We start from the raw sequence: 15,516 nt of genomic DNA on the forward strand, positions 1-15,516 counted from the left end.
CGCTGACTTGGTGTTCCGGAAATTGCAGCACTTAAGACTTGACACTTCTCCTGGCCCGGATATGGTTCATCCTGCCATACTGAGGGAGGCAGCCTCAATCCTGGCAACGCCGCTTAGCGTGATGTTTTCACACTCGCTTAGCCGAGGCAAATTACCGGAAAACTGGAAGTTGGCTCACATCACACCAATTTTCAAAGGTGGTCGACGCAATGAACCTTTAAGTTATCGTCCGGTGGCTCTTCTGTCATTACCTTCAAAACTCATGGAGTCCCTGATATGCGACGGTTTAAATGACTATCTACTGTCCTTAAATTTCTTCTCACCCCAACAGCATGGTTTCAGGAAGGGTTACTCTTGTATAACCAACCTGCTGACTGCGGTGGACAGATGGACAAGCATCCTCGATTGCAAGGGAAAGGTTGATGTCATTTACCTTGATTTCTCAAAAGCTTTTGATAAGGTTAACCACTTGTGTCTTATCAACAAGCTCAAACGACTAGGTATCAAACCACCTCTAATCGATTGGCTTACTTCATACCTAAAAATCGACACTTTAAGGTTAGGGTTAATTTCACTTTATCTCAGGCTATGGAATGTCCTAGTGGGGTCCCCCAGGGCTCAGTACTAGGGCCTCTTCTCTTCTTGATCTACATAAATGATCTTCCTCAACAGGTAACGTCAGACTTACTACTTTTTGCCGACGACGTGAAACTTTGGAGAAAGATACGCAACCAAGACGATACACAGGCACTTCAGGAGGATCTGACGCGACTTCAAAGTTGGGCAGACGATAACGGACTTACCTTTAACACTTCAAAGTGTAAAGTAGTCCATCTGCGACATGTCGCAGACTACAGTTACAACTTAGGAAACTCCTCTCTAGTAGTATCCCAAGTCGAAAAAGATTTAGGAGTCCTGGTGCCCCATGACTTAAAGTCTTACGCTAACTGTGACAAAAATGCCTTCCGAGCAAACCTTGCACTGGTAACGTTGAAGCGCATTTTTGGACAGTTTGACGGACGAACTTTCCATACAATCTTCAATAGTTTCATCCGTCCCCATTTAGAGTACGGAAACATAGTACTCCCCCCTCACTCCATAAGGACAAGGTCACTTTGGAGCGTATCCAACGGCGAGCCACGAAATCAGTTCGAGGACTCAAATCTAAGCCTTACGAAGAACGCCTCCGTTCACTAGACCTTTACCCACTAGAATATAGGCGTCTTAGAGGTGATTTACTAATGGCTTATAGTATTCTTAACACTTCTGGACATCCTCTTAAACACCTACTTAAGCTTAGTTCGAATAATAATCTAAGGGGTAACACCCAGAAACTGGAAACACAACATAGCAAGACGGAATGTAGACACAACTTCTACTCCTTAAGAGTTGTCAAAAGCTGGAATTCGCTGCCGGCCAAGCTAGTCCAAGCGACTTCTCAGGAGTCCTTCAAGAGGCAACTTGACCTATTCTTAAGGACCAAGGACAGCATCACATTATGATTTACCAATTTCTTTTCCTTTTTTATTGTTAACATACCTAGGTTCCTGCCTGGAGGATTTGGTGATCCCCTGCTACTAGACACGGAAGCCTGTTAAGCGAAAGCTTCTTCTATTCCGTCCACAACCATTTGAACCATTTGAACCATTTGAGTCTCGTTTGAAGGCCGTTCTTGTCAAGGTCAGTCAAACAATAATGATGGATAGCAAATCAGCTGGTTTTCGGTTGCCAGATATATGGGATGACGATGATGCTATGTATTCACTTATGCAACCTATAAGGCGCTCTAAAGTTATTGATCCAGTCAATTATAATGCTAAAATCACATTTTGGAAAAGGATATTGCTATCCTATGCAAAAGATCACAAGGCATTTGTAATATGTAAACAGTCACTTCAAAAGCTGTTTACTCGACACTTCCCTGTTGAAGGCATAGATTTATACCCTCAATCACTTGGAGAGGTTATTTCTGATTTGGTGTCGGAAGGTGTACTAGGACCAGTAACTCCAAACAGAAGTATCTTAGGCAATATGTTTACGGCCTTCTCAAATGTTGTACACAGGCCAATATCATGGGCGTATCACTATTTAATTGGGTTGGTTTGTTTTTAACCTTTCCTTTCAATGGTTTTTCAGAAGTATGATGTGTGTATCTCAGTTAACGTTTTTTCGATGACATTGTAGTACTCTTGGGGTGTGCTAACGTGTCTATATGTTCAGTCTAAAGTTTGTAAGGCAATAAGACGCCGTCTCCAGTTCGGCTTAAGTTCCTAGTGGTTCGTTTCGTTACTAACCAAGTTATATAACGGTCATATTTTCCATGAAAACGCCGTAGCAGAGTGATAAGAAAAAAAATAATATCAGCTAAAGTGCTTAGTAAGTAAAAAACTTAATAGTTATCTACCATAGTGACCTCAGATGTAAATCTGCTCTCTAGTGTTCTGTCGTTTTAACACTACATTATCCATGTAATATATCATTGCGAGAAGACCTAAATCCATTTTGTTTTTAACAGTAGTATACTTATGACTAAATCCTCCAGGCCATAGCCTGTTAGCACACCGAGATGAAATCGTCAGGCAAAATCCCAGATTAATAGGGGTAGTAACAGTGTGAGTGGCAATAAAGATTAGGCATTGAAGATACGATTCGAGAAAATATAAATTAGTGAAATAAGAACAAAGCAAGGGTATGAGGAATTTATAGCCTCAGGATTTGGAGAAAGATAAGAAACAGATACATGTGCGCCATTGCAAACGAGTTCCATCCATATCACTCACAGTTTCTAATCACTGGTTACGACAATCACTCGGATCTCAACTACGCAGTCTACACCCATAAACATGGCTCAGTCCAATTTTCAGTGACTTTGTCAATTGACGCTTGGCTTGACTGCCCCCAGTTTCCAGCCTAATCCTGCATCAGAAGGTATCGCCCGTCAAGGTAGGCGGTGGTTGGACATACGTAACACATATCCTAAACACTTCAGTTGATGAAAATTTGCTACCTCGTCATTAGGTTTCCTATCTCAACCTAGTACTCTATTCCTTACTCTGCAATGCTTCGTAGACACCTATGATCGAATACCAGTAACCGACGAATATCCTCTTTTCTTCTTAGCTATTTTTCACACCTCACACGGAGAAAACTGCTGCTCAGTAAACTCGCCCTTTGGTTAGTAGAAGGATACCTCGCGTGCATCACATTTGACGCAATTTGACAAAAGCCAATCGACCCTTCTGAATCCGTGCCGAGATTTCAGACACCAGACCATCAGTACCGATGAGACTCCCAAGATAAGCGGAGCGGTCAATTCGTTCAACTAGTTCACTCCCTATCACTAATTCAGTCGATGACGCAAGCCAATGCTGAAATGACGTTTTACAAGGGAGAGAACTACATCCCAAACATGCTTGCACTATTGCTAAAGGTGGTGGTCAGAAGACTGGATTTTTTCAGCGTCTTCATCAAACAGCTATATTATCTACGTATTCTAAGTCAACGAGTGAATCTCCTGGTAAAAGATCAATCAGACGATGGAAGTGTTACACCTAAAAGCATATCTATGGAAAAAGTTAAATGAAAATAAAGGAAACGGGAAACCCTGACGTATACCACTTGAAATAACGAATTCCGATGACCGTTCTCCATAAGCTCTGATTCGACCAGTAGTGTTTGAGTAAAGAACCTGTGGAAGGTTAATGTACTACTTTGATACACCTTTCAATGATAGATACTACCATAGAACCTCACGGACATCGGAGTCGAACGCCACTTTAAGGTCAAGGAATTCAATTATAGTAAGACGTCGAAAAGTATGTCTATATACCAGAATCTGCTGAATGATGAATATTTGGTCTATACATCCACTTATAGGCCTGAAACCAGTCTGGTTTTCTCAGGTTAACTCTTCATGAGCTTTAGTTAGCCGTCAAAGTATTAGTGAGGTTAATATTTTTTATACTATATCAGTTAGACTGATTCCTCTGTGATTATCACAAAATGATTTTTGTCTTTTCTTATCAATCAGCTAGCTACAACGTAAGACCAGATATCGAGACCAGTCAAATGGGATTACGTCCACTTCCCAGATTTTATTCAAGATTTCAGTCGATCTAACCGCTAAAACTGGACCACCATCCTTAAAATTTTCAGGGACTAGTCCATCGGGCCCTGCTTTTCTCCCTCTCTTTAGATTACCTTTAGCCTTCTCAACGTCACTAATAGTTGGAGGACGTAAATCGATTTCCCATTTAGGTTACTTGGAGATAGTGGGCAACTAAACTGTGGCTGAAGGCAAGTTAAACTTTCCCCTAAAATGTTCTGTTCATCGGTCCAATCTACTGGATTGAGAGTGAATAACAACTCGTCATTTTCACTAACAGATGGGTTTTTAATACCAGTTTTTTGGTACGTTTGGACTGTTGTCTACTGTTACCCATCGCTTCTGCATATTCCATCTCTCCTGCTATCCTTAACCACCACTACCCACGACGATTACATAGGCTTTTTGTCAGCCTACTTTTAAGCTACCCACGCTCCTCATCGTGTTCTGAGCCAGAAAGGATGAGTTCCTGAGCACTTATCAGTACTGTAGACACCGCCGAAACCCACTGGTTTTTTCTAACCGTCTAGTTTAAATTACTACTCGATATCATCACTGTCTCCACAAGTTTTTGGATATCATACCAAGCTACATCTGAGTGGACATCACTTTTACGGTTGACTAACTTCTCTAGTTGTTCCTGAAATATATTCTTAACTTTTTCATCATTAAGTTAAACTCTGAGGGGTTTTCTTGCTGTAGTTTTTTTTACGTCCAGTAATATGCTGACAAATATGTGCTCAAACTAGAGCATGATCCGAGTCTAAACGTGTGCTCAAGGATGAATGACAGCCTTCTATCGAGCTATTCCAACGATGGCTAAAGGCAACGTGATCTATTTGAGTCCATCGATGGGTCGCCACGTCAGGTGATGTTCCTCTTTATGTCTAAAGTTTGTATTCATCGGAAATAGACGGTTATCTGAGCAAAATTGCAACAAACAGTCACCATTATCTGTTCGTTTAGCCGAAACACCTTAAGATCTGCCCGATCGCCTTTCGGTTTGGTTTAGTTTACCTACTTGAGTATTAAAATGATCCTCCACCACCACTACATCAGAGAGTAGCTTCCTGAAAAATTCATCTTTAACTTTGTCCGAGCTGCAATCAGTAGGAGTGTAGGCGGAGGCAACGAAAAGTTAATAGCGTGTGTCCTTATCTTTTCGAGTTCTGTAGCAGCAGAGGGGATTATTTGGTCCATTAGTTATACTTAAGTCATAAGCTTAATTAATTTGCTTAATATATTTGAGATTTCAGTACAAACAGGTTTTAAAGTATCAATAAATTGAGATATTCAATGTGATTTGTTTGCAAACTAAAATCTGAGGCATATAAATAATTCCCAACTTGTACGAATTCATTACCCCAAAGATTTTTTATCTTTTAAATACCACGAAATCAAATGTATTAATCCATACCAACTATAGTTAGCGTCAAAAACACTCCTAAGCTTTAGATCGTAGATACTGAGTATAAAGTCAGTATAACTGGTATTCGATGTAAGGAGGGGTAATCGTACTCGTACTATTTGAGAAGTTTTATGGTTCTGTTGCTTTCAAGGTTTTATCTTAATTGCTAGTTATAAAATATGTAGTGCCCACTCAGATGATTGTTTGATGTTTCTACTACACTAGCGTTGGACTAACTTCAAATGGTCGTTTTATCTTTTGAATATTCTCATATTTCAGTCAGCCATCCTCTAACCCATTAGAGACTGATACATCGAGTCAGCAGTTTGTGTTCAGTCAGTTCGCTGAAAATTCCGCTGTGGAATTTTTGTCTTGGTTTCATGACAATTACCGTGACCAGAGGTTATTACCACATTCAGCTGCGTATGACCTAGAGCTTTTTAACTCAGCCTTGTCAAACTTTTATTCCCATGTGGCCACTCGTGAATACATATTTGATTTATTGAGTAATATCAAACACTGCGTTTCTGTGGAAACCACGTCTACTTCAGATTCCCAACCGATTCAGGTATGTTCAACACCCATTTAATGATAGATTACTGATTGTCGAAGTCATATAGTAACTTAAACTGTTTTGAATATTATATTATGATCAGGCAATTTTAGCATAGGCATATACAAAGCGTTCCAGTAAACAAGCTATGTCCAAAAGTTATAAATGGGTATATGAACGGTAATCAAACACTATAGGTATATAAGCATACACTTCTCCATAAACTAAGGAATTACTTCATATAATAGAATATTATTGTACAACTCATGAGACTGATTGCCATTTTACTACTCTCTACTAACGTATCCTCAAAACTTCGTCAGTTTAAAGGATATGTTTTGGCCTAATAGTTTGTTCAACTGGCTTAAGCAATATTTTTGTCTCATCATTCAGTAATGTAGATATTCTATCATACGTTTTCATAATAAGAAATGAACAATAAATATCAGCTGATCGTCGTAGGCATCATAAATTGTTAGTATATATCCCTTTAATGAGATTTTATTTGTTTGTAACAAATAATTCCAGTGTACTTGAATGGCTTGAAATGTCTTTGTTCTGTAGAATATTTTTCAATCAAAGAATTAGAAGAATAACCAAGATATATTTCACTCAGTTAAAAGATGTATCTAGCTTTTGTGGAGAATGTAGCACATAACTATGACTGGGTTGTGACTGAGTTTTATGTTTGTTACGACCTCATCCATTGTATCTTAATGGACTACTATATTCTAGACCAACACGATTTTTTTCATTATACAACATGACCATTCACGCTTTTTTTTCATTGTCTCAGAGTCGGTAAATAATATGCTGTACGGGATCCTCTACCGTGGCATTTGTAACTCATTTGTAGATAGCAGTTTCATGTTTTAATAGTATGGTAGTTTTAGTATGCTACATGGTAAAATAAAAATCAAGCTTTTTTTCATTTGACTATCTAATACAATATCTCTATTTTAATAGATTATTCGCGTTGGTGAAGATATTAATAGCCGACCGAACAAACCAACTAATCCAGACGCTGCAAAAATAGAATCATCTGCACTAAGTGGGATTGTTCAACTCAAATCTACAATTAAACAACTTGAAAATGAAGAGAAAAGATTGGAAACTGTTATAGATCAACGTCGAAGTCATATCAAGTCCTTATTGCTAGATAAGAGGTAAGTACGTGTACACTGACTTATTCCTGACCGTAGCTGCTACCTTGACATGGTGGTCGGGCTTGCCTATCGTGATGACTCAACCGAGCTGTATTAGCTGGAGCACGTGTGTCTTTAGGTCCTACCGTGCCAGGTAGGTCTGTTTGAAAGTGGCGATACTAAAATCAGCAAGTTAAGACCCGAGGGCGAAGTCCATGACGTCAGTGACAATTGAACTGAGCTATGTTCATAGGTTCTGATTTCACTAATTTATATTCTCTCGATTCGTACCTTCGATACCTAATCTTGTTAACACTCATTCTGTTACTACCTCGACTATTCTGGGATTTGACCTGACGATTTCATCTCGGTGTGCTAATGGGCTATGGCAACTTGAACCGATGTACATGCATACCAGGTTATATGTTGTTAGTCACCCACAAACTCATTGCTGGTTTATTAAAATTATAGCTATTAAATAGCTTTTTTTTAAATTGTTTAACTAGTCCTTTGCATTTGCGAATATGTTTTTAATCTTACACTGTCTCTTGTTAACAGGAATTCAGAAGCAAAATCTCTATTACGTCGTACGAAGGTGTTAGAGAAATCTCTAGAACAAAAGCAATTACAACTTAATAATCTGGAAACAATGTTGATTGATATAGAATCTGCAACAGAAAACAGGAATATTGTACTTGTTCTAAATAGCGTTAATGAAGCTCTCAGACAAGCTGTAGGAGGATCTAATTCTTTGAGTAAAGCAGAAGGTGTAATGAATGACGTAATGGATAGAATTCAAGAAAGTCAAGAGGTAAATATCTTCGGTTAATAATTATTTGCATTAAGAAAGTTTATTCATTATTCTGTCATGGTTTTCAATGCTTATATTTTTGTTTGTTTCACACTGAATCACCTGAAAAATTTATCGACTTAATATTTTACAGCTCAGTAACTAAGTAAAAACTTGTTATTGTCGCCTTTAAACCACTTTTTCTATTGAAATTAGTGACATTCACTCATAAGATCGAAGCATAATAGTCAGAATCAGTTTCAAACGTGCTATTCAATGTCTGGTGTTTGAGTGATTTAGCCATTGATTCATTGTAAAATGTAATAATGCTATTTACAGGTGTAAAGTCCTTGCATGAATTCGAAAAAGTTCCAATCTAGGGATTCAAATTCGGATATTTTTTCGCAGAGTTATCGCTTAGAAGTTACCTTTATGTCAGTTGTTGTATCAGGTCCCTTCATTGTAGCCTAAAATTAAAAACTCGCTCGTAAAGAAATAAAATGGTACCTTGATTCCCTGAATATTCAAACATGTCTCCCACATGAGGACTTATTTAATTCAGCACATGCACTCAGTACGGTTGTTTTATGTGACAAATGTAATCATTTTGCACAGTACAAGACTGCATTCTTGACTTTAAGTTTCATTATCTACGTGAGCTGATTTGATATGGTCAGTCTTAACGGTTGATTATATTGATCAAATATCCGTTAAAAATTAGAACTTATGGGGCTGTAAAGATTGTTAAGTTTGATTGAAATCATTAACCGATCAATATTAGACCACAATCGGAAACATGGAAGCAGTGGACAGGCGTTTCGCCCTAGTATGGGACTCTTCAGCAGTGTGCATTCACGATCCTTCACACTAGACCCGGACCCAGGACCTTGCGTTTCATGCGCAAATGCTTAACCTTCAGACCCCTGAGTCGGTATCCAACGGTGCTAGTGTCTAACCTCAATCAGTACACGACATTATGCAACCATATTCCATTGTCTCCAGTGGGTAACTGCCTAACATGCGACACAGTTGAACTTCACTGGTCACGGATTCTCTGATAACAGGCCTTATCAATTTTGAGATCGTCATTTTTTGTTGTATAAGTAGTCGTTGAAAAATTTTGACACACAAACATAACTATTTTGAAGGGTTTAGTAAAAATAACATTCATGTAGGTCACCTAATGAGTTAAATAATCTAATTGTTTTAAATTCACATATCCTGTTCATACATTGGCTTCACGCATAATTATTACTCAATAGTATAATCGTAAAATAATAATAATAACTGTGTAAAACTTTTCTAGAATAATATACTGTCTTTGTACCCTATAGTTACGAACCGTTCTCCCGCTTTGAACATTTTTACGTCCATTATTCATCTTGCACAGTCTATAAATAGACCGGTTAAAAGAACGTCATAAAAGGCATTACTCATTTGTATAGAGGATATCTCTTTTAACATAGTATTACTTTCCACGTACCTAAAAGTTAAAGAATATCCAACCATTAAGTATGTATGTTTTATTTTCTTTTTTATCTGTGTAACTGTTATCCTAACTGTTAATACACTTGAACCATTAAGCCTCTATTTACTATCTCCTAAACAGAAAAGTTCCGAACTTGTGACAAACATCATTATGTTCTTTAAAACGTTTCACTTCTTCCAGATCTCAGATGTTGTTTCCAGTTTTGGACGTACCTCTATTGGATTGGAAGATATGAGCGATTTGGAACAAGAACTTGACAATTTCCTTGTTGAACCAAAGAAACCATCACCTCCGGGGAAAACACCACCGAGCTTTGATGATTTAGAAGCTGAACTTGCTGCTCTTAAGTTAGTAACAGATGACGTAGCATCATTAACTGATCAAAATTCATCATCTAAACAAAACCGTATCATCATTGATAAGTGAGGGATTTACTGAGATGTGACCATCGTTTCGATTCTATGCTATTTCAGCGTGTCTTATCTACACTCCTGAGCTTTCATATAAAAATTCTAGTATAAAACGTGAGGAGAATATGCGGAATATTTTGTATTGATTCAGAAATCCATCATACATATATATAACTAAATATTTTCCAGATTGTTTTTCTTTTGTCTTTGTAAATTATAACATTTTACAATATACTTTTTTTATTCCAATAACTATAATAACTATCGATATTATTTTAAACTATATTCTCTTCACTGGATTACAGTGTCTCTTATCTGACATCGTAACAAACATTAGAAACAATAACTGTCATTTCCATACTCTTAGTAGTCAACACTTGTCTGGTTATGCCATTTGTATTCTAAGGATAAGCATATTTCTAACTAAAGTATAGTAAAGCAAAGAAGTAAGTGTCTTTTGCTTGTTTTGTTTTAATATATCAACTGGCGTTTGTTCGAATTGCACACTTTATTTTTTTTGGTGGAAGTTTACATTCATGGAATATGTCTTTACCTTTTTTAGGTCAAGATTTTGAATCTCAACTACATTTAATAGGCTCATTTTAGATACTAGCAATTGCTTTATTCAATAATGTATGCTTGGCAAAGTAAGGGATTCTGTGTATAAAATATTTCAATTATTCCCTCTGAATCTGAATTTTTATTCTGATGCATATGTTTATATAAGTTTTCCTTACAACGGTGCTTAACAGTTGTTTATCTTTAACTAGGAAGGTTTTCAGTTAGTTTCGATTTTATAATTTTACCTGTCGCATAATATTATACCCTAGATAAGTTATTTTAGAGCCTCTCTACATACCTTTAGACGCATAAATGTCTATGTACTTGTACATCTTCCCGCCATACCATAGCCAAAGAGAAAGTTTTTATTTAAGTGGGTAGTTTCTGACGATTAACACAACAAAATTCAGTATAAAAAGCATTAATAGTAATCACTAAGCCTTGTAGTGTTTCAAGGTTAGTAAAAGAAGTTTAATGGCATCCCAAATATTCATTTAGTTTTACGGATTTCTAATCACTATTTCATCGTCACTTTTACAACACTCGCTCAATGGGTGATGATTATTTCACTAAGTATTCAAACAGAGGTCAGTATTAAGCTAAGACCATAATGTAAAGTAGATGCACTAATCAACTGTCCGAACTGAATCAAACGGAACAATATTTGAACTTGTCCTTCAATAGTTGGAAGTCAAGTGATTTCACTCCTGACATAAGGTTCCACACGTACGTAAAGATCCAGACACCGAGATCTGCATATGTATATTTCTAGATTCATTGTTTTATTTAATGGTAGATTAAAACTGTGTAATTCACAAATAAGATGTATTCAGTTTTGCTAAGACGCAGACAAGATGTTTACAGGCTGCGGTGTCTCGTACTATATTAAGCCCTCATGGGTTGTTCTAGCTTCCGGACAGACGAATTTATTTATTTACCTTGAGTCCCATTTTGACCTTATCAATCGTTCGCTTATTAACCTTGACCGTTTTTTGTGTAGGTGTGTGTGTCTATCACGTACCCTATTTATCACGTCTTTAGCTTGTTCTTGTCTGGCTACAAATATTGAGTCACGCTTTATCAAAATGAGTTGGATTACCTACATTCGCTTTTCTTATTGTATGCCTGGATCCATGGAATATATGTATCTTAAATCCATTCTCGTATTTGACGTATTCTGTTATTCACTCATTCGAATTAAGTCAACAATTACATACGAGGGTAGGCAGGACGTATATTTCGTTAACATCATCATACGATAGAATTAGAGTCATATAAATGGGCCACAATAAAGTTGTGAACCCTACATAGAACTCAGAGAAACCTGCAAAATTACGTCAACGAAGAGCCTTCCAAACCCCATCCATTCGAAGAACCCAGCGTAGCTGACAATATCAATTAATATTACTTATACTACTTACAAGTATGCAAAACATATTTCTACAACATTTGTAATCTTGAATAGAGAATAATATGAATTCATGTATTCTCCTTAACTGCTTACAACCTAGAATCTTATTATTTATCATTAAAACGAAATAACTATACATACTTTATGTAAGAAACGTACATATTCTAACTCAGTTTGTCGTAGACGTTTTAATGATAAGTACTATGGTTTTAGGTTGTAAACAACTGAGAAGAATCCACGAAATAAATGAATTCATGTTATTCTGCTACGATATTTATTCAAAAATATATTTGGTTGTGTCCCAAAAAACTTTCCTGAGTTTTCACTCAAATAAACATGCCCTTATTAGCTATGTAGATGATGTTGATATTGAGTCCTCCAGTGCAAATGTTTTTAACCTATGTAAATATAGACACATAATATCATTTATAACGTAATTTTCATCTTTCCCTTACGCTTTCAACATTCATGATAGTAATTTTTACACACAAGGTTCATTTTACGTTGAAAAGGGAATAATCTAGACAAATTGATAGCGTCCCTATAGATGATCTCTCAGAACTGGTGTCATATTAATGAAAATGTAACCAGTCAACTTACCAGTAAGATTCCTCTGAATAGAAGATGTATGGGTGACATATAAGTAATATATGATACGCATTTTTGATTTGTTCAGCGTTAAAATAAACTTCAATCTACACTATGGTGTCAAGAAACTCTAAATAAAGAAATGGTAGTCATGTGCTCACTGTAAATATAGCTCTTAGTAAGAAGAATGGTGACTTGACAAAACGATCACTTTGTTGGAAGCTTACTTAGATAAGATAATATACGGGCTTTCACTATGTTGACCCACTAAAACGTAAAATTGGCTTAGTAATATATCCGTTCCATTAAATTAATCGTTTTTGCAATCCAGATCCAATATGATATATTAAACTGATGAATGAAATATTGAACAGATACTCAATGAAACCTACGTAAGATTCAATTGGCATGTGAACCGTCAATCTACTCAGTCATAAAGCAGTGTCTATATCATGTTAAAGTACAGAGAGAAGTCAAATTTGAAACACAGTTTGAAATATAGTTGTCGAGGTAAAGAACCATATCGATTCCACATAAACTTTAGTAAACACTTTTTCACATCCCCTTAGTGTTTATCAGTTTAGATGTGTACCTGGAAACATACACGGAGGAGTAATCTAGCTATACGGTCGATAATAGTAAAACATGCGTTAAAAATAACTTCAGATCCAATTCAAATTGCAATCTAAAACAAGCTCAAAGAACTGATGAACATTCCTCTCCAAAGCTAAACATATAATTTTCTAAGGTCCTAAGATTCACTTCTTAGAAATTGAAAGATATTTTAGGCTCACTGTCAGATTTGTGTTCATAGATTTATTAAAGCTATAATCATAAGAAACTTCAAGCCTCCTTAGCAAACTATTTCTTCACGAAACCTGAACTACAAATTCTTACTCCACATTTAGTGTCAGAGGTTCCGTGAAGACGTTTTCTAAAGTTTTCTCAAACTCTTGATTAATAAATATATGATCAGATTGCTCAAAATGTACATCAGATTTTCTTCAAAACAACCTCTTGTTACAGTGTTAAAAAGTATAATCTATGAAAATATTTAATAAACAAGTTGGTACATATCAGGAATTTACTATGAGTATTGTTTATCCAAGTAAGAATTTTCATTGTTTCAGGAAAACGAGCGTTTATATTGGGAAAAATTGTAATTTGGATACCAGTTTGTAAAAAAAAAATCTGTTTCATATTCCTCACAGTAATATTACTTTTTGATCAGTTCAAATATAAACTGAACGACTTACTATAAGCAGCACTTACACATACAATTACTTTCGTAGTTGTGTGAAGATTTTGTACTATCCATACATAGATACCATCATGAAAATACGGAAACCGGGAAACCACTGAAAATCAAAGAGAACTGGACAGCTGTTTAATCCAAATATGAGGTTTATCATCATTGTGTTCTCACGACCCCACATATGAGTAAACTTAAAGACTTTAATTTCTACCGTAGTCATCGTATCGATGAGTCAATTAACTGGAATCTAATGGCTCATTTTTTAAAATTTTATTCAATTATTGATATCATACAATACACATTCAGTGTTATCGACAAGTTAACGTTTCCCCAATAATTTGATCGATCTTATAAACCATACGTTCCACTGTGCTTGTAATAAGCTCATTTCAAAACTGGTCATTAGCAAATAAACAACTACAGTTATTATAGACAGTGAAGAGGAAAAAGCTGGTTAATACATTCAGAAACCTAAGTTTCCCAGTCGATATCAGTTCATGAAAAACTAGTTTTCAGTTTAAATCTTTTTCCAATAAAAATAATCATACAAATTGCTAGCCAGTTGGATATAATAAAAACTAAAAAAAATAAATTATCGACTTAATAGAATCCTGCTGATTAGTAGTGCAGAAAGTAAAACTAATGCCTTTAATTTTTTCTTAATGATTAGTTCCCCAACTGTTATAACAGATATTGCAAGCATTTCATTGTGTTAATCACAGCTTGATCTCAGTTAGGATACGACTGAAAACCATGAAGTGATTAGATAGTTGTTTCGTTCCAATATTAAACCCTTCAGTATTACACTCGTACGATCCCACTAGGAATTAAATCCCTAACCATGAAAGCAACTCGTTTGTCATCTTATGAAACAATTCCAAGTTGGCTTAATCTGTGATTATCTAATATTATAGGTGACAACTATTTCACTCCCGACATGTGTAAACATATTAATTACTTATTTAAAGATCCTCATCATATTAAAAGACTAATATTTGAACAAAGAGTACTCTTTTCGATAAATTCTCTTCAGGTTCTACAATTATATATCCAAATTAATAATCCGAAAAATAGACAGATTAAGGGCGAATTGCATCATTTAAAGTTAAAGCATGTGAATTTAGGATTGTCAAACAAAATAGAATAAAATTATCAGAAGGGGTTTTGTGGAAATTTTCGTAATTTTATAGTTGAATTCATGAATCAATTGAAGCTAGACCACCATGGAAAATAAAATTGTTAGTGTTAACTTGAATCAGCTTACATGTTAAATGAAAATCTTAAGATTCATGATCAGAATAAATATGGGTCAGATAGAGTGAGAGAAATAATAGTACAATTACAATTCGATCAAATGCTTAATGGAAGATTATATCGTGTAAAAAAATCATTAGTAAGACAATAAGATGGGATGAATGACAAGTAAATGAATCATGTATTGGGGAGATTAATAACGATGTTTAATCAATAGTAATAATAATAACACAGATCTGTGAATAAAGATAACAGGGACAAGTACATTTGATTAAGGAATGTCGTAAGTACAATAGTCAAATTAGGTCATTCAATAGTTAAGATTACTATTGATTAATTGGCCTTGAGGTTGGCCAAGGAAAGATAAGCAGTTGAAGATATTTCTTTTGTACACATAGCTCCGGTTTCTTCATCCTAATGATTACTGCTTCAGCCATTTGAAGGACTTTGAGTTTGACAAGCTTCGGCAAAAAATTACTGACCCCATAAATAATTGAAAAGGACTGGTTTATATTGGCACCATGACCAGTTTGCGCTAAATGGGCCA

The 15,516-nt window shown here is 35.8% G+C and overlaps 1 protein-coding gene across 1 annotated transcript; it reads left to right on the forward strand.

Annotated features, from left to right (window-relative positions):
- The first annotated feature begins 1,656 nt into the window (after nt 1-1,656).
- Nucleotides 1,657-11,851, forward strand: MS3_00005807 (uncharacterized protein). Its single transcript, XM_051213896.1, has 5 exons — nt 1,657-2,096; nt 5,793-6,081; nt 7,033-7,232; nt 7,770-8,022; nt 9,671-11,851. Exons 1-5 carry the CDS (start codon nt 1,768-1,770, stop codon nt 9,914-9,916), a joined length of 1,317 nt encoding a protein of 438 aa, XP_051073505.1. The 5' UTR covers nt 1,657-1,767; the 3' UTR covers nt 9,917-11,851.
- The last annotated feature ends 3,665 nt before the right edge of the window (nt 11,852-15,516 follow it).

This window comes from Schistosoma haematobium, chromosome 1 (assembly GCF_000699445.3).
Source record: "Schistosoma haematobium chromosome 1, whole genome shotgun sequence".
NCBI lineage: Eukaryota > Metazoa > Platyhelminthes > Trematoda > Strigeidida > Schistosomatidae > Schistosoma > Schistosoma haematobium.

Excerpts from the sequence above, each read along its gene's own strand:
- MS3_00005807 (XM_051213896.1), top strand. The coding sequence starts at position 1,768 with ATGCAACCTATAAGGCGCTCTAAAGTTATTGATCCAGTCAATTATAAT. Across the intron at positions 2,097-5,792 it reads GCGTATCACTATTTAATTGG|TCAGCCATCCTCTAACCCAT; the intron begins GTTGGTTTGTTT and ends CTCATATTTCAG. Across the intron at positions 8,023-9,670 it reads GAATTCAAGAAAGTCAAGAG|ATCTCAGATGTTGTTTCCAG; the intron begins GTAAATATCTTC and ends CACTTCTTCCAG.